Genomic DNA, 19,612 nt, shown 5'->3' on the forward strand with positions numbered 1-19,612 from the left:
TCTCATTGATACGTTTAGAAGTTCATGAGGGTTAATATATCTACTTCTAGGCTGACTCCTTACCCTAAATACTGTCAGTCTAACGTACAAAATGTGAAAATCAGTGCAGCAGTAGGATAGAATTCTTGTTTTTAAATTACTTTATTTCAAGAGGACAATTTTGCTATGTTTTGCTTTGCTTGGGTTTTTTCTGTCTTTGTGCATCAGTTTCTCCTACAAAGCGTGGGGTACGTACTCTAGAGTTTGAGGAGGAAGTGGTGCTAATACAGTTGAGTGTTAAGAGGGAGTTTAGAATTATCTTCATCTGACTTGATACTATACTAAATTTCGTATTATATGTAATTTGTCTTTAAAGCTATATGAACAAGAATTGATTCAAATATTGTGTACGTGGGGGAAAGTGGAAGAGGAGATGCTGCACCTTTAGAGTGTTTTATTCTGATCTTATTAGACCTTGCCACTTAACTAGGAATTAGCTACTTGAATGTGAAACCTCTTGGGAAAATCTACCTCCTGCCAGAAATGGTGTTATTCCTTTCCTTCCAGTTATTGAACCAATACCTTTTCATACGTCTAAGTGACAGCTAGTGTGTCATTTGAGCTTTCCCACCTACTCCTTACTGATCCTAGAAATAGGAAAGTTAAATTCAGTGTCTTGGCAAAACTGTAGTATGTTGACTGAAAATAATATTTTGCTTAGAAATTGTGTCTTTTTCTGTTCCAAAGTTTTGGATTGTGCCGTTACGAAAATGCTAAACAACTACTATTCCATGATTGATGGTTAAAGTTTATAAGGAAAGCTCAAATAATAACATAATTAAGCACATGATGATTGAATGAAGTAAACAAAAGTGCGTTTAGCCCTTTCTCACTTAACTAGCAGGAAAATACACTTCTAAGTATACAAGTAAATATATGTAAAATACACAAGGTAATCCAGGCCCATCTGCGTTTGTTTTCACACATTCTGGCATTACTGGCATTTCAAAATAAGCGCTTTAAGGGCATTTTCCAAGGGCAGATCATTGTTTTTCCAGCTAAAAGTGCCACTATACCTTTAGACAGCTATATTTATAATGGGCAGTTCTCGTTCCTCTCCCTCTTTTTAAATTACATTTGCATTAAAATAGAACAATTACTGCTTACTTCACCATTCCCGTCTCATTAATGTGTCTAGTCAGTAAGAATGAGAGCACTAGCATTTTGCATGATCCTGCACTTGAAATCTCTTTCATCTGTGCCATGTGGTAATGTGCATATGCCCATGAAAATTGATAATTCATTCAAAGCAAGTCATGAATTCAAATAAATAATCAGAAAGTTTAGATAGCTGTTACACGTACACTCTTGGTCTCAGTGAGGGCTGTAAAGAAAATAAAGTACAAGTAACTGAATCCAGATTGTCTGACCTTTTTTTTTTCCTTAATTTCTTCAGAAAAAGCAAATAGCTTCCTGCAAAGATCCAAGTTTTCCAAGGTCATTTTGATACTTGCATTGTAATTTAGCTGCACCCAACATATTCATGCATAAGTGTTTATTCTGAAGGAGCCCTACTGGTGTCACCACCTCACAACCAGCATTCCTGGAAAAGCAGCAAACCTAGATAGGCTTTGTTTCCCACTGTCTGACAATGTGAACTTCTGCTGAGGATGAAAATGTCTCATTTTAATAATCTTTGGTTTCTTTAAAGACCTTGCCACCATGGAAGAAAGAATACTGAAACGTTACTACAAAAAGGTCACGGAGTTTGTGGCAGATATGACCAAAATTTTTGATAACTGTCGTTACTACAATCCAAGTGACTCTCCTTTTTACCAATGTGCAGAAGTTCTTGAATCATTCTTTGTACAGAAACTAAAAGGATTTAAGGCAAGCAGGTAAGCTAAAGTGTTCCTAGTCATAGATGTTCTGTTGTCCCCTAAAATCTCCTGAATGCTTTTATAAGCTTACCTTGCATTCATACAGGGATTTGCCTCTTCATGCGCTTTCCTGGACAACTGCTTTTCTTTTGAAGGGAAAAAAAAAAAATCTGTTCTATAATAGCCAGCTGTCATTTGCTGTCAAAATTAAGGCTGAAATACGATTTTGTGGAGGTTACTTTGTAATGTTTGTTCAAAATGAGTTGTGAGATGAAAATTTGGGCAGTGTCATGAATGTAGAAAATTCAAATGACACTTTAAGTCATTGCTGCAGAAAGCTTCTTGAGAATCATTTCTGATCAGGACAAATGCTGTGGTGTTCTGCATTCTGATAATGTTCTACTGTGCAGTAAATACTTTTTAGATGCTAAAAAGAGACAATCCTTCCATGAAGCTTATAATCCAATGAAAGACATTAAAATACTTCAGTTTTTACTACCTTCTCTCATCTTTTTATAACTTACCATGTTTGAAACGGAGAGAATAAGTAAGGTTTACAGTAAGATATGGAAAACTAAACACAATTCAAAATTAACTATTTAAATTTAAACTTACTTTTTTATAATGTTTTCCTGTAGAAGAATCAATATAGAGTATTTCCCTAACGTAGACATTCCTGAAAAAGAATATGCAACTCCACTACAATTTTTTTCTTGCTGATTGTGTCTGGTAACACGTACATGGGAGTTACATGGCACTAGTCAAATTATAATGTGGTATTTCGTACAGCTGTTCCTAAAACCAGCTTACTCAAAGCACTAACGGAGTATACAGATTTCTCCTGTAGCACGGCTGTATTCCAACATAAGCCACGGTAACGGAGTTATAAATGTTGGATGCCTTTCAGCATTACTCAGAAATTGTATATGTCTAGTAGTTAACTTTGTCCATCTGACTGTAACAGTCAGAACGGTAACAGACTGCTAATCTAAGATATTAATGCAGGATTATATCCATTTGTAATTAACTAAATTGAAAGCTTCACTTTATAGCCATTGTTGTGGAAGTGGTCTAATTTTCTATATGGAACAAGAGTAGGATTGATAAGAAGGGATGAGATCAAATGAATTAGTCCAGCATTTTTCTTTCCAATTTAATTCTGTATTAGTGATTTTTATCAGGTAGTTTTCAACTCATGTTTCTGTCATCTTGCTTTAGCTGGTTATCCAGCATTCACTGCTTGCGCACTAATTTCATTGCTGCATCTTATTTTTTATTGTTTTTCATTTATACCATCCATGTTCTTTCTTTTCTTGCAGATTGTGATATCTTTAGTCTGAACTTTTTAACTGGAATCAGAACTGGATGTTGGGGTCACTTTCTTTTATTGTACAATTCGATAACATTAAACTGCCCTAAAAATCCAGATCATTTGTCTAAAAAGTAAACGTTGTTGGGTTTTTGGTTTTTGTTACCAGCAGTCATGCTGGTAAACATAACTGTATTAACAAAAAAATTGTCCCACTCCTCGAATACTGTATTGAGAAAAATGAAAAATTCATCTTGGAAACCATGTATTTTATTGTTTTATTTTCAGTCACTAATAAAACTGTGAATGTCAAGAGGAGTTTTGCTGAACTCTGATTAGCAAAAATGTGATTTTAACTTGCCTGTTCAGTTTTTTCTACTAAGTTAATCCAAAGACTTTTTGAATAAATTTAAGCAAAATATACCTTATTATAAATATTCACAATTAAAAATGTCTTTTTGCTTTCCTTTTGATGGACTACTATTGTGTAAATAGGAGAGTAAAACTGCTTCCAGGCATTTTGGAATATTCCAGTGACACACTGCATTTTACGAGTACTGATATATTTGTACACTGTAGGAGAAAATGTGCTTAAAATTCAGAGAGAATTATTTTAAGTGTTCTTTTTTCTGAAGGGGGAAAAAAAATAAATGGAAGCAACATGGTGGTAATTCCCTCATTGTGATTTACCCTTGGCAACACCTTGCAGCAACTGTGTTCTCCAAAATGAAGGGTGCTTAATTCTTCACTTTCTTCTGTATTCTGCAGGTCCCATAACAACAAACTGCAGTCTACAGCTTCTTAGAGTTCAGCGTGTTAACCTAACACACGAGCAAGAATCTGGTTGTCTGAAAATTTTTAATTAAGAAGCCAGATGTTTTTAGTCAGGTTATCCTGACAAGACTTGATGTAAACTGCGTTTTTATTGGTCACAACAGTCAAATTATATTCTTGGCTTATTTTGTCCAAAGGACAAAGAAATAAAAATCAGCAGCACCACTTTCTTGTCAAGATCAAATTGTTGTACTATTGTGGCAGAAGCAGGAAAACTTTGTTTTGTTGAAGGAGAGAGAAAGAGAGCAAGAAAAAAGATACAGTAAATGGGGTCACGTTTAACTCCATGGAAATGCCACGTCTGTTCTTCAGTGAAGAAGCTGGTTTAAAGTCCACACAGAAAACTTTGACTGTATTTATTTATTGTTGCAAAAAAGACGCTTTTTTATTGCTGCCCTCATTTGTCAGCTAATTATTTTTTCTTATAAAATCCAGCCCCGGTTACATGTAATCCATTCTGTATCTTAACATGATTCCTGTAGGTAAAAGTACAAGAAGACCTCTAGATGTCTTTTCTTTCTATGAAAGGAGCTGCTATGTACACATGTGCACACACACAGAACTGGGAATCAACAATGAGTTTATCATTCATGGTAGATAAAAACAATTAAGCTTGCATAAAAGTTGGGCTAAGTGGTCATGGACTACAGACTCTGTTGCCTTGAATATAACAGTACAATTTGTCATTTACTCTGCACCAGACTGAAATGAGTAAAATCTATTTGAAGGTATCTTGTTTGTAAACATTTGTCAGATTCTAATTTTTTTCTTTTGTATTAAAATTCAAAATATGGATGTATATGAAACAAAATAAATGGAGATAATTGTTCTCCCCACAGATGTAGGTGTCTTTGAGTGTGCGCTAATATGTTTGTAACACCTTGGGGATCTGTTCAGATATTTCAAGTAACAGGGGCGGGAAGCGGCCAGGGAGATCTGACTTTATTTTGCTCCAAAGGTAGCGTTCACTACGTTTCGTTCCTAAGCAGCTGCTATCCCTTTATAAAATTTCTACAGTGGTGCCAAAAGTACTGTAACAGATAACACGGGAGGAAGTGTTTTGTGAAATGTCACTGCCCACCGCTGAATTAAGTGGTGTTTTGCCAAGTACTCCAGGAATGTGGAGTACCCAGTGTAACTCTGTCTTTGAAAGGCGTTCTGGACTGCTGCGTTGTTTCCTGTATGAGGAGTGCTACCGTGAGGGATAAATTGAAGACACAAGAAGATGCAAACTGCAGATGACGTTGCTGTTTCTTTCCGATCTATCACTTTTTGCGTATCTAAATGACTTGCTCCTATTACCTGTCTGTAGTTAAATCGGCCATGGTTTGTAAGCGGCTCTTCAACCATTCGACTAGCTTTTGCACTAATTCACAGTTAACTTCTGTTCTACAGTGATCTGGGATTTACCTGATTTATGGATAAGCTCCTTTTGGGTTTAACCTCACACCTTGCTATGCAAGAACCTCTTCTGTTATTTTTCTTAAAAAGATGTTGCTACTGACCACACTTTCTTACACTTACAGGCTCAGGTGTACAGGTTCTTCTGGGATAATTTTATCTAATAAAAACCCGTGTTTTTTTGTACATACAAATGTTGTCATTTAACCTATATGTGAAAATTAAAAATAATTGTTCAATGTGAAAACAATAATCCATTTATGCTTCTTAAAGATAAAGAAGAGTAGTGGCATTTAGGTTATGTTGTCCTTTGACGTTTAAAAAAATGCTGCATATTGTATGCATTGTGTTTTTAATGCAAAAAGGAAAAATCTCAACTTTTAACAGCGTTTGAACATATCCTGCATCTCATCAAAACTTCACAGTATTTCTGTACTATTTATTCATATATAAATATATATGACATCATTTAAAACTTTACTACCTGTAGGCAATAGATTGCTATGTTTTTAACAAATTGTGGCAAACTGAAGAGTACTTTTTTGTACCTTATAGGACACATCATCCTAGACAAATAAAGTAATGTGTTTGACATCGATTTGGTGGTGTTTCTAATGAAACATTTGATAACGTTACCGTGTGTAGGTCTTGGCTTTGCCAGATTATATATAACTGCCAGTAAATCAGGTTGATTAGGGAAATAATCCATACGTGCAATTTAATCTTGCTGAGAGCCTTTTTTAGTGTTTTCCATTGCCGTTGAGTAGGTTGAGGTACTTCTCTCAATTTATTCGTGGTGACTTTTATAGTTAAATGGTGTTACTGAAAATACATCACTTGTGATTAATACCTACCTTCCTTAAAAGCATGGTAAGTTCATCAGATTTGTGATCTCTGTTCAGTCCTCCTGCTCTCTGTATTTTTATAAATTACTGCAACATGTTTCAAAATGGTCGTACGTTGTAACACGGATGTTGATAATGTGAGCTATACCAGCTTGATTTTCGTCTCCTCAAATTAGAAGCAATTGTCCTTGGTCTAGACTTAGTTCATGCAAAAGTTAATGGGGATTTAAAGTAGAATAAAAAGTTGGGCTTACGCAAAAGCCTTGGAAAGGAAAGGAAAGGCAGGAAAACAACAATATTCCTGAACATCTGGATTTCAGCGTATTGGCTGCAGACTTTTGATGCTTATCCTGCTGGGCGAAAAATGATTAACTGTAAGGTATCAAAACTACCGTGGCAGCTATTGCATGTAAGTGCCATCATCTTTTCAGTGTGGTTAATGCTGTGAGGTTTTTGTAATAGCGCAAGATTGTGGAAATCCACTTGATCTAGGAATTTTTCCTGTTCTTCAGTATGTTAGTTAGCATGTGTTAAGCCTGGTAAAAAATAAGAACAGCAGTTGTGCTCCTGCTCCAGCTGTATTTCAGTTGGGCTGTGAAATACAGTGGCTTGTTGCTCGGCTGTTGTGATAGCATTTTAAGGAGCGACCTTCCAAGCAAGAAAGGGAAGGTAAGATGACTTTGTAACGCAGAAAGAGAACGCAGAATGAATTGCTCTCCAGGCTTGCTTCTAGAGCAATAGCTGTATCCGAGTGGTGCAGACGTTGTGTGTCAGCTACTGGCATTTTACTCAGGCTTTGGGTGTCATTAGCAACGGGCATACTATTATTTATCTCTTCCGAGAGACAATCAAAATGAGATACAGCCATGGATGTTATTTTTGTACCCACGCTTTGTCTATTTTAGATTACGATAATGTCTTGGGGGCGGGGAAGGGTGCTTAATTGCTGTTTTGGGCAAGTGGATGACTGTAGGACTTGCTGGGTAGTCCCTGGACTTCAGTTGAAAATAGAAACGAAGAAACTTGAGATGCGCATGTAACCCTTCCTCCTTCCTTCTCCTGTCCCCCCAAGTCCACTCCAGTGCTTTGATTCATTGCCAGGGACAGTCGTTCTGCCAAATCAAAAGGCCCCTCAAAATTCCATCTATGTATGCTGCGCTCCATGCGACATCTTTCGCCTAACAGAAGTGAGACGGTGTATTTTTTAGACACAAACTACGAGTGAATTTGTCTTGCAGTAACAGCCTTCTGGGTCCCAGAGTGTGTGGTATTTGCTCTTGGCATTCGGCTCCTATTCCACGTCCAGAAATACGTCATACAGGGTCACTTACCGCCCATCCGCTGCTCCGTGACGCTGCATGAAGCTGCAGACGTGTATGACAGGTGGAATTGTGTTAGAACTACCTTTGCTTCAGAACAGAAAATGTGTATAGAAGCCACTGCTTCCTCTTCCAGGTCACATCATATATATCACTGTATATGTATTTCTTTAAGCTAGACTGCATTTTCCCATTTTTTTAATATAAATCCCCAGCCGACTATGTCAAACGAGGAGATGCCATTGTTTAATATCATTACATAATCATCTTGGATCTTTCAGAACCCACGAAACAGTGAACCCAGAACCCCATGAACATTTTATTAGTTTCTTTTAAAGACTTACGATCTGTGAATACCGACTCTTGGAATAGCCAACATTAAGATCCCCTTCGCAGAGGTTTCTTGGGTTCTTACATCCCGCCACATTAAAGGTACTAAAAGATTGTATCTTTGATTGAAAAAGTAACTTTACTGATGTGCAAGTACAAACTTGGTAATATTTCTCATGGGAAAATGACATTCAGTACACAGTTCTAGGACTGAACTTTTAAGGAACTGGCAGTGTAACCACGCATACAAAATGTGCATGCAATTGCATGCTTATTTTGCATTCCTTGGCGTGAACTTGTGCCGTTATTTGTAAGCCTAATTGGGCATTTGTGTTGTGCAGTTACTTGATTGGCTTTCAGTTATTCATATACTCAAATAATTACATAGCTATTTTGTATGCATCGTGAAAATCCAGCTCTGTTTGAAGAATGATGTAATTTTTAAAAGTAGTATGGATATGTTTGAGGATACCAAAACGATACAAATGATACTCAGTTTTGTTGGTTTCTTCTGAATCAAATGCATGTAATACTTTACGCAGAATCGTGTGAAAACACAATGGACATCCTCTATAGATAAAGCTATCATCTAACATTTGTTCAGGGTTAAGGGTTTGAAAGTGCAGTTATGTCTTGCGTACCTACGACAACGCCTCCGGAGTTTTACTTTACAATTACTACAGATTATTATGGGTACGTAACAGCAGGGGAGGCGACAATAACCTGTGGCTCTGAAAACAGCTGGAGCAAATTCATGACCAGTTAATGTTCCCTAGACTGACTTTTGTGCTAAACCTTGCAATATATAGGTACCTAGTCAAAACATTCCGTTAGTTAGCGTGTGCTAAAGCACAAAAGCAAGTGTCCTATCCCAACCAGTTTCAGAAACTACCGCCCACTGTTGCTAAACCATGGCCAGGTTTATTCTGGTAGGTGAATTCTGCTGCTGCCTGTCCCCTAAACAGAGGTTAAGGAGCCTTATCTACATTTAGCGTGAGCCGCTTGTACTTTGCGATTCCTTTTCCTGTTGAATCTCTTCACGTAGCTGCTGCTGCTTCTCAGCAAGCCATCCCCCGGCCTCAGGCGCCCTCGCAGGAACTGCAGCAGGTTTGCAGGGATCTGTCGTCGCTTGTGGTAGATCCGACCCATCACAATGTATCTACTGCCTGCAAAATAAACGAGGCTTCTGTGCTGTGATGAAAGCATGGATTCATTCACTACGCTCACTCTAGGGCAACAGATTTATGAATAGATGTGAAGTTGTACCCCACAGAAATGCATCCTGAACGTGCGGTGTAGTACAGCAGCACCCTGAACTTCTGTGGGACTTGTGGGTTGTGCGTGCACGGAAATAACGATTTACTGTGTTGTATTGCAATTAGAAGCTTTTTGGAGGAAATACTGGTATTTGATAAATTTGCACTTAGAAGGAAAACCGGACTACTTACAAAGACATCAGCTTACGCTCCTGCTTAAATTTTTTTGGCAATTCTGAAAACTCTTGCAATCATTTTGGAATTGGATAAAGTTAAGAAAGGATTACGCTACCTGACTTCTTCACGCAGTTGGTTCTCTTCTGAAAATTTAGAGAAACTGGGAGGGAAAAAGCCCTCCCGTTTAACAGTAAATACTTTTTTTTTTTTTTCCCTTCTTTTCCGAAATACCACAACAACCCAGGATAAGCCTATTGAACTGGGACAGACTAAAATTGCACTGCATGCAGGAGGAACAGTGGAATGGATTTAGCTGGAATTATTTACCAAGTTTAAAGTCTGGACACGGTTTACTGCAGTTTAAAGTATCCACAACTAGAATGTGAACTCGAAAGAAGAAGCCATCAGGAGTAATATACAGGCGACTCATCTTGTATAATCCATCGCTGTTTACCAAAAGCGTAATCAAGTGGACTCCATTCCCCAATCTTTCCGTGTTATAAACAATTCCGTTCACTGCTGTTTTAAGGGAGGGGTGAAAAAAAAACAAGCATCAGATTACTTATCTTGGTGGCAACTCAGGGTATACGTGCAGGCTCTCATCTAAAATGCTGTAAAGTAAGTGTCAGCAGAAATTCTTTGGCTGAGCAGTGGGCAGTCTTGAGAGAAGGACTTGCTTCAAATAATCACATTTGACAAGGTTATCACCTTAGATTTTGCTGAGTTACTAACCTTACGCTTTACAGGTCTGAGATGCTGCTTAGTGAAGTTTATAAAATGTTTCAAAAGAAAGTGATGTTTTAATACTGTTTTCCATCCTGATATATAAAATGTGGACATATTTACCTAACAAAGTAAAATTTTCAAATTTAAAACTTCACAATGAAGTCCAAAGCTAACCCGCTAATAAAACGCTTCAGCTTTTGAAAGAAAAGGCCCTTGTCGTACCAAGAGGCAAGGGCACCACGGAGGCCGTGTTGTACACTCAATCACTTCATGCTGTCCACCCAATTTCTGGTTTTGACAAGTGCTGAGCTGACTACAGGAATCGGAAAACAACAAATGTGTTAGGCAGGTAAGGCAAATAGGACTTCTGTAACTGGCCTTACGCCTGCCTCACGGAGTGAGAACTTTGATTCGGTCATTTATTCTTTAATCTGCACTGTAAATGTAAAGGAATTAAAAGCTCTCTCTGATCACTGCAATGGAACCTTGGCTGATGTGTTGCTCAGACTGTCTTTTTCCTACCTGTCTTTTTCAATTTAAGAGATGGAGACTGCTATTTGTTAAAGGCTGAAATACACAGAAGTCAGGTCACTATAAGGCCTGTGTTTGACAGGAATGCATGAGAGTGGTAAAAAATAAAGAATATAGCATTTGTAGAAAGCACTTCCTGACTTCTCCATTTAGAGAAAACAGATGTCTCGTAACGTGTTTATATTCTACAAATGGAAACATCTGTTACCACTAGGCATGTATTTTGCTTATCTCTTAAAATACTGTGAGAAAAAGTTGGTATCTGTTTCACAACTTCATAAGTGCAAGGCAAGATTTCAGTCAGAAAATGCTTGCTCTTAAACAGGCAGTACAAAAATGCCAGGCTCTTTCCTACCGTCTTCAGCTACGTCAACTTGGGACACAAGGACTGAAGACATTGAGTCCTAAGGAACCTCAAGGAGAATCCTCTATACAGAAAGGATCACAGTTTTATTTTTGTTTGGTTCTCCATTTTATTTTCATTTGAAACTTTAGCTCCCAAAATCACACACTCGCTCTAAATAGTAAGAGGTAAGTGACACAGCTACAATGTTTAATCTTAGAGTATCTAAAACAATTGGTCTTTTCAGTTCCATTGACCAGTAGGAAGAACATTTTCTTTGTCCCAGGAGTGAAAAGTAGAGGAAACAGAAAGCAAAAAAAAAAAAAAAAAAAAAAAAAAAAAAAAGGCAATGCTAGCCCAAGGTAGGGAAAGGGTAATGTAAGACTTGGTACCGTTTGTTGTAGTGCCTTTATAAAGAGCTGTGATGGGTCCTTTTAGTGTACTCAGTCATTATTTAACATACTCAGTGGAACAGTATCTTAAAAACCGAAGTGAAATGTCATTAATAGATGAACAAAGGCGGCGCCTGCTGTAAGGACACAACTTACCGAACTCACTTGCGCAGTAGGCCTCCGCTTCGTCTCTCTCCTTCCTGCACTCGGTCAGACATGCCTTCTCCTCCCCGTCTAGAACAGGCACACAGGCTGAGGGACAGCAACGGGCCCTTTTGGGGTATTTCATCCCAATGATGCCACCCAACCTTTGGAAAGCTCAGGCTATCCCTTGCCAGAGCAGCCCATCCCCTTACCTTTCTTCAGTGCGCTGAAGTCGTGTGGCAGGCGGGATGACTGGCGGTTGGTGACCCAGGAGGGTTTGGCGACCTTTTTCAAGGGATCGGTACGTTTATAGGGGATTATCTTGCCTGGTCGGTTGAAGTGATCCAGCGTGTTAGGATCATCTGACTCCACTGCTCCGGAGTCTGGAAAAGGATGAGCCTCCTCTACGGGTGTCATCTGTCGACAGGAAGATGCTGTGCGATGGAAGTGGGCTGACACGCTGTTGGCAGCCTCCGCCAGCCGTCTGTCCGCGTGCTTTCTGTTTGCGCGATTGAAGGCAAAGGAGGCAGGAGAAGGCCCCTCGGTCGGGCTCTCCAGAGGCAGGGCCCCTCCATGCTGCAGGAGGTGTTTCCTCAGCCCTGTGCTGTTTTCTAGAGAAGGCTTGGTGCGTTTCTTTTTGTCTGAGGAGAGGGAGGTGATTTCGGGAGGTTTCGGCCGCGGCAGGTCGGCGGGAGAGGGAAGCCAGCGCTCTGTGTGATTCTCTCTGGCGCTGGTGCCCCAGGCTGGCAGCTTGACTTGGCCCCGCGCCGCCTCTGCTGAGCTGTAAGCATCTTTGCCGAGAGTCTGACTGGGTTTCTCGGCATAGGGCAGGGACCCTACACAGAAAAAAAGGAGAGCGAGCGAATTAGCATTTTAATTTTTTTTAATTCCGTGTGCTTCTGAATGGGAAGTGCCTGGCGGATTTGAGGCTCTAGTCCGTAAGCGAGGCCTTCAACAATATGACAATATAACTGATAAATAGTTCAACAGATGAAATATAGTAGAGCTCCTCGTTCTTCTGTACTCAAACATGGAAGGCCCAGTACAGAGAATGCAGCTGTGTGAGGAAAACACAGGAGATTTGCATTTTTACTTTATTATTGTTGCAAATTAAAAACATGACTTATAAACAAACCCTTTTCTCAAAAGCCTGAATCTCCAGGGAAGATCTGAGGAAACAAGGTTCACATTGCCATTTGGGATGCTTGTTTAAAAGACCATGACAACAGAACTATTTGGTTTTCCCATCCATGGGATGCCTTATTGACAATGTCATCTGGACTCTTCAGCGGCTTTGGGCTTTGAACGCTACTGAAAAAGATCTTTATCCACAGTTTTGGGTCTCTGACTTTTGCACTACAGAGTTGTACAGTAGTAGTACCGCAGCCTGGTAGCTAGGCTATTGCTGCCGAGTAACGATTATTTCAAGGCTTTTCTTAAGTTGAGAGGACAAGGGTTGAGAAAGAGAGGAAGTGTCTGGGAATCCAGTGAAAAATGGAAGGGCTTAATGACATTGTTCACGCAAGCTGGACAGTCACCTAGGACTTCATTTATACCTTCGCCTTGATCCCTTGGACCTCACAAAGCAAAATGACCTTCCGGTTAGCCTGGGAAGAGAGAAATTTCCTCTGACAGTTCATTTTCCTTTTACTTTAATCCTTCACTGCACGCCTTTAGTTAGCCGGCAGAGTTTTAAAACAGTTCACCCACACACAGCCGCTGTCTGGGTGTTCGCTGTCTGTGGTTAACATCGTGTAGGAGGCTGATCCTAACTCCTTATGTGAAAAGAGATATTTGACATACGCAGATGAACAACGTCCTGGTTTATCTTCTTTAACTGACTCAACTGCTGACCTTGCCACTTCTCCCCCTTTGCTCTCACCAGCTGCTGTCATGGGAAAGATTCCCTGATATTTGGGCTGGCCACACGTAAAGTCAAAAGAATGTCCATGAAGAACGGGGTGGAAGAAGTCCAAGCTAAAGAAAGCGATAGGCAAGGGTGTGTTGGAGATGTTTCAATATGAAGCTGCGAACTCTGAACAGGTGTTTTGGACTTGGTTTTATACGTATACTGTTCTACCAGTTTATCATGCCTTCTTAGTCATGGATTGGAACAAGAAATAGTTCATTTTTCTCTACTCAATCTGTTCAGGACCTTGAGGTCCATTCTCCTATGCCAGCATATTTCTGTCTAGCTCTTGCAACCTAAGAAATACAACTGCAACATAATCAGCTCCTTCCCAATGGAACAGATGTATATCTTATTTCTGTTCCATCAATGAGGTACTAAAAAAAAAATCTGTTCAGGACAGTTTGCTGCAGGCACACATGACAGCATAGAGCATGTTAAAATAAATTCGAGATCTGGAGTTTACAGGTGAGGGGAAGGACACTAAAAGGGAAAGGTCACATACAAATTAAAAAATCCCATATGCAGAAGCAAGTCAAACTTCAATTGCTGAATGATGGCTAGCAGGATTCATGGCACCAGCTAAGTGCCTGCTTTTGGCAGGTGCTCTTAATTCTTTCAAATGCTGACAAATCAAATATTGCAGTTTACATTCCCATCCCACAAACATGTTTCTTCCTTGAGCCCTTACATGATTACTGCTACCGCTTGCTGAAAACACTACAGCTGAAGAAGGCTGCTCGGGCACAAATTAGTAGTAATGTGTTTAGCCTCCCCTGATACCAAAGGCAAATATGCCCCAGCCCCGCTTTGAATGTTAACAGACTTACCGGCCACTGAGCTGGAAGATGATCTAATGACAAAGCAGAGGAGCCAGAACACTTTGGTTGTCATTTTGAAGGAAAGTTTTTCCAGACTCAAAATGAACTGGAGGCTTTTATGCCCTTCCCCCGATTCATGCTAATGAGAGGCAGCCTTAGGGGAAACAGGAATCACTCACTGGACAACCCACTGGAGCAAGACCAAGCTGCTGCCGTCCCCGCTAGCCTCCCACTACCCCTGCCTAGGAGGAATGCGCACGGACCCCCCCTTCCCATATATACACAAGCCTATACTGCCTGCAGTCACCTGTGTTTCTGTGAATAACAGATAGATACGTGTTTTTAGCAAGAGATTTTTATTTTAGGGGAGGGTCTTGCTTCCTATGGTGTTTTTTAGAGAAAATCATACAGAACAAATATGGTTTTACTGGATATGGAGAACTACATTATAAAGTGTGATTGACAGATGCTGGAACATCACCTCTGCGATTCAGCGTCTGTAAAGGATGTGCATTACGATGAAACATATTTAGGTATTTCTGGCCACCTCCAGTTACGCAGCTGGTAATCTTCTCTTTTAGTTTAAGGAACCCTTCCCAGTGATTCTTTTCAGACTGAAAAATGTAGTAGTTCCTGTCCAGTCCAAGGGACAGCTCTGCTGACCCCAGGTAAAGTTTTATTTTTAAATCTGTATTTCCTAACATAAAGAACTTCTTTGCAAATTTTCACACACCAAGCCAATTCTGATTTGGATTACTGAATTAGGTAGGCTTATTCCTATGTTCCCAACTGAAACGGGTGACCTTATTGCTAGACAAGATTTCCACTGTAACAGTTTATCTCACTAGCTGCTACTGGATGTCATGAAAGTTAGTGAACTGGTTCATGTCTTTACAGTACAACTAACAAGTTAAAAACCCTATAAAAGCACTCTATCCCAGCTCCTGAAACTTACCCCCCAACAGAAAATCTGCCCATCAGTAATGCCTGTGTCATGTGGCCCAGCTATTGCCTACGTTAAAGTTTGTTTTGTACTGCCTTAATTAAGCAGTTTAAGATAATTCTGAAAAGTACAGGGCTTTCTCTAAAGCAGCTATAGGTGAAGATACAGAAAATTAGCCAGAATACTGTGCAAAATAAATGAAATTTTAACACATCTGTTAGTGTGTTAGGTTTCTACTGCAGCATTCATTAATCCTTATTTTCCTTTGATTCCGAAAGTATCCCAAGATAGCTATTATGGAAATAGAAATTTAAACTAAGGATGAGGCAGAGGTGAGCTCGTATGTTCTTTATGTACCTCATCTCCCGCTCAACCAGCGCGCGTACCCGCAGCGAGCGAGAGAAGTCACGGGTGTGACATGATCGTGCTGTTGAGGGTTGTGATGGACGGATGCACGCGCGAGTGTCCTGCAGACCTCCTGTGCTCCAGGGAGCCTTCCGTTTAAATTAGCTGGTAGCGTAACCCAACCTATATTAATGTATGACTATGTATGTATTAATGAGTTTCTCCAGACTCTTTACTTGGACGGGATCTTGATGAAAAGGACAGCAGGAGCGTTTGGAGTATTTCTACCGTTCAAGAAGCTACACGTACGCCAGCAGCAGCGGAGAGGGGAAAAGCTTTCAGAGCAGGACTCCCTGGCCTGAGGAAAACAGGGACCGACAGCGCAATGGCCCCGTCCTAGTCCCAGAGACTGCAGACAGCTGTGCTGGCGGCAGCGGGGGTTTTACAGGCGCAGGTTCCCTTGCGTGTTTTCCACAACGGCTCTGGAGGACCCGCGGTGCGACCCAGAGACGCGACCCCAGCCGGGACACGGCGACTGCCCCCGCGCCCCGGCCAGCCCGCCCTCAGGTCGGCCCCGGGATCAAGCCCGCAGCGCCTGGAGGAGAACCGCCCGCCCGCGAACCGCCTCCGGCTCGTTTGGGCTCCCGGGAGCCGGGGACACTCACCAGCCACACGCTCGGCCACAAACCTGCGGCGGCCAAGGCGACGCCCGTTCCGGCCGCCTCACGCCTCGCCCTCCTGCCAGTGACGGGCCCGGGGCGGAGGCGCTCCGCTGCCGCAGGTTCCCTGCGGGAAGGAGGGAGACGGCGGCGGCGGCACCAGGCTCGGTGGCGCCTGGGAAGGGCCGTGGTGCCGGCGGGCAGGGCAAACGGCGCGGCGCGGGCAGGCGCCCCGCTGACAGGGCGGCGGTTGGGGCGGCCGCGGCTGAGGGAATTTGATGCCCGGGGCCCGTGCCAGCGACGGAGCGAGCTGCTGGCTCCGCGTCGGATCTTCCCCACCGGCCCCCGCAGCAGCGGGCGGCGCGGCTAAAAGTGTTGGGGGGGGGGGATCCGGGTGGGCGATAGTAACGTGCTGCTCTGCGCGGCAGGAGAGGCCGGGCAGCCTCCGCGCTGGATCTGCCGCCGAGCCATAAAAACCGTATGCGGTACGACCCAGATGGGACTCGAACCCACAATCCCCAGCTCCGGAGGCTGATGCCTTATCCATTAGGCCACTGGGTCACCCAGCAAAAGCTGCAAGCGCCGCTCGGTAAGAGCCCCGCCCGGTCGGCGCTGGCTCCGCCCCTAAGCGAGCTTTCACGTTCTCCCTGCCCGTGACCGGGAGGCCCCGCCCGCCCGTTCCTTGCCCCTCCCCTCCAGAGCACCGCCCCCCGGTCCCTCCCTCCTTGCACACCATTGGGCATGGCGCTGTCCTCCCCGACGGGCCTCGAGGCCCCGCCCTTCAACGTCATGCGAGCCCGAGCTGCCGCTGCCTTCAGGGGGTGGGCTCTGCCCTCAGCCCCTCCCGCCTCACGCGCGCTCCAAGCCTGTCAGGCGCGGCGGCCGTTAGCTCCTTCCGGGCGGCGCGAGGGCGTCATCCTCCGTCCCTTACGCGCGTGCCCGCCTCAGGAGATGCGCTGCGGGCCACAACCGCCCTTTCCCCGGGACCCTCGCCTTTGAACTCTTCCCCTCACGGGCCTCCCGGCGTCCGGCTTCGCGCCGCCGTCCCGCCCCTGCCGCTGGCTCCTGCCGGGCGTTGCCATTACCTCTGCCCCGTCCTGTCCGCTCCACACTCGGCTTTCTCCCCTCACGGGTCTTCCTTCCCTCGCGGCCCTTCTTGCCTCCTGCGCACCCTCCGCTGTCCCCATTACCTCAGCGCCAGCTTAGGCACTGTGGGGCCGTTCGCCCCCAGCTGTCGCGCCTCTGTCCACCTCTCTGTTGCTTTCCTGTATTGATAACAGCCCTTCAAACTTCTCTCCCACCCCCAAGACATGTTCACCCCATATCGGCCTGCAGCACCTCGTACACAGCCACCTCGAGTTTCCACATCTCTGACAGCCCTCTCCCTGCCCTGGAACACCCGTGCCTGCGCTCTTCTTGTCTCCTTCGTCCAGGTTATGCTGCTCCAGACCGTGCGCTCTCCAGCAGTTTATGACCCGGCGGATTTTCTTCACACTGGCCCTCCGATCCTTCTGCACACCAGGTGTCTTACCTTGATTTCTACTTTTGAGCTGCTTTTTTTCTGTCAAACGTCCTTTTTCAGTATCTCCGTTTGCGACTGATATGCTTCCTCTTCTCTTGACTTCCCTACTATTGCTTAAATGTTTTTGTGATGTTTTTATTTTACAAAGGTCAGAACTGTAAGGCCCAAAACAAGCTATGTAAAATGTCACTGGTAATTCCTCCTCCTCTGCATGCATCTTTGTCAACTACTGTGTGCATCTACAGATCAGTATAAATGGCTTAATGTAATGGCTTAACACACAGATATATCAATGTGCATCTCTGACACTTGTCTACCCTGAATTGTACATTATAGATGTTGAAGTGCTGGCAGAGTCACGTTTTCCCCCCAGGTTTTATGGTTTGAATTACATTTCCTGTGAAATAGGGTGGTGGTCTTTTGTGTTCCAGCCCTTGTAAATAGGCCAAACCCATCTGAAACAATCCCAAATCTGCCGATTTTCTGGGCATGCCACAGGGGCAGGCATACTTTTTTTGTTATTTTGTGTGATTTAGCTTTGATCTGTCCTGACTGCTGTTGAATTGCTTTCAACTACAATCTCACATCCCGTTTTCTTTAAATCCCTGTGCACCACGTTTCTAGGAGACAACGCGGGGAGTCTCAGGAAAAGCCTGCAGTGACCTGATGGTTACTGAGGTAAAAATTAGGCTGTATGGGAGGAAATGGAGGTTACTGCCCCAAACCGCTCAGACCGTGGAAACCTCCCTGTTCTCACCCCATCCAGGGGTGCCACCCCCTCCCCGGCCATCCCACTCCCGCTCCCTGGGGACCCCCAGCAGAGCCCTGTGAAACTACAAATCCCAGCATGCCATGCGCCGCCTCCCGCCGAGCTGCTGAGGCGGGAGCGCAGCCGGCTTCGCGCACTGTCCCTACGCGTTGGATGCCGGGAGTTGTAGTGTTGAGGCGGGGGCGGGTATTTGAATACGTGACGTCTGGTCTGTCCTTCCGGGAGCACGGTGGAGATTCGTTCCCCTTCATCGCGAGACGAGCTGCGTTTCAAACTGGCCAATCAGAAGGTTGCTATGGCTCGAACTGGCCAATGGCAGGGCGAGGACGCGGGAAATTTAAATCCCGCCTGGAGCTTCTGGGGGTAGAGGCAGCGTGCTCGCAGCCTGGGAGCGGCGCGGCGGCGGGAGGACGGCTTGTGCGCGGAGCCCGCGGCGGAGGTGCCCGGCCGTGGGGGCAGGAGGGGAGGGGGAGCCTGTGGCAGCGAGAAGCCGGGTGTGGGGCAGCGGCGCCGTGCGCTGGTCTGTCAGAAGGGACTGCGGGCGGCAGGGCAGGCCGGCTGGCAGGTCCTACGGGGGTCTCCCTCCGCAGCCCCGCGGTCACAGGCTACTGACTGGAGTGGGGCTGACAGGGCTGGCGCGTCCCAGAGCGGGCTGCGCGCTCTGGCTGAGTTGTGGGCGAAACGAAGCCGGCCCTTATGCAGTGGGTTACTTTGGAGCTGGCTGAGGTGCAGGGGTCTGCCTTGTTACCAGTGTAGCTGCTACTATGTGCTGCTGGCTGCACCGGCACAGCAAGCCGCCCCGGGGGGCCCTGCCGGTGCGGCATCTCGCTTTTCCCATCAAAGGGGGTTGGGGTGGGACTGGATGGGGTGTCTGTGCCATATAGGTACATGACATAGTGAAAACAGTATTTTAAAATATGTGTACTGCCTATGGGAAGGAAGACCAACCTTGCTCCTACAAACAATGACTCTGATAATATTTGTGGCTGGAACTGTCATAAAACGATATATGTGTATCTACTGCTTTTGTGTTAATGCTGGAGCTTGCTGTAACATCTAGGTGTTTAAAGGGACAGCTGTGATGTTACTAGTATCTTCGATCAAGTCAGAGGCTGGTATTGTATCTAATATGGACAAGTGTCTCTCATTCTCAAGCGTTGATCTCAGTTTTTAACTTT

At 43.9% G+C, this 19,612-nt stretch overlaps 2 protein-coding genes and 1 non-coding gene across 28 annotated transcripts in view; 1 reads left to right on the forward strand and 2 right to left on the reverse strand.

Moving 5' to 3' along the window:
* BPTF (bromodomain PHD finger transcription factor) overlaps positions 1-4,840 on the forward strand; it is a 57,629-nt gene extending 52,789 nt beyond the window's left edge. For 24 of the 26 annotated variants that reach the window (XM_075169466.1, XM_075169475.1, XM_075169482.1 and 21 more), the window contains 2 exons: positions 1,691-1,877; positions 3,937-4,840. In XM_075169466.1, the coding sequence (XP_075025567.1) occupies positions 1,691-1,877; positions 3,937-3,973 (224 nt within the window). In that variant the 3' untranslated portion in view covers positions 3,974-4,840. Of the gene's footprint in view, positions 1-451; positions 481-1,690; positions 1,878-3,178; positions 3,482-3,936 lie in introns of those variants that run through there. The other 2 variants (XM_075169470.1, XM_075169478.1) reach the window with 2 other exon arrangements.
* Positions 4,841-7,793: 2,953 nt separating this feature from the next.
* C20H17orf58 (chromosome 20 C17orf58 homolog) lies at positions 7,794-14,422 on the reverse strand. Its single transcript, XM_075169496.1, has 5 exons — positions 14,206-14,422; positions 11,679-12,302; positions 11,479-11,556; positions 9,658-9,849; positions 7,794-9,063 (listed from the first exon to the last, which is right to left on the reverse strand). Exons 1-5 carry the CDS (start codon positions 14,267-14,269, stop codon positions 8,876-8,878), a joined length of 1,146 nt encoding a protein of 381 aa, XP_075025597.1. The 5' UTR covers positions 14,270-14,422; the 3' UTR covers positions 7,794-8,875.
* Positions 14,423-16,631: 2,209 nt separating this feature from the next.
* On the reverse strand, positions 16,632-16,704 carry TRNAR-CCG (transfer RNA arginine (anticodon CCG)). Its single transcript has one exon. It is a non-coding gene; the product is annotated as a tRNA-Arg (tRNA).
* Between the last annotated feature and the right edge of the window lie 2,908 nt (positions 16,705-19,612).

This window comes from Calonectris borealis, chromosome 20, assembly GCF_964195595.1.
Source record: "Calonectris borealis chromosome 20, bCalBor7.hap1.2, whole genome shotgun sequence".
Classification (NCBI taxonomy): Eukaryota; Metazoa; Chordata; class Aves; order Procellariiformes; family Procellariidae; genus Calonectris; species Calonectris borealis.

Excerpts from the sequence above, each read along its gene's own strand:
- C20H17orf58 (XM_075169496.1), bottom strand. The coding sequence starts at position 14,269 with ATGACAACCAAAGTGTTCTGGCTCCTCTGCTTTGTCATTAGATCATCT. Across the intron at positions 9,850-11,478 it reads CTACTGCGCAAGTGAGTTCG|CAGTGAACGGAATTGTTTAT; the intron begins GTAAGTTGTGTC and ends CCCTTAAAACAG. Across the intron at positions 9,064-9,657 it reads GTGTCCAGACTTTAAACTTG|GCAGTAGATACATTGTGATG; the intron begins GTAAATAATTCC and ends TTTATTTTGCAG.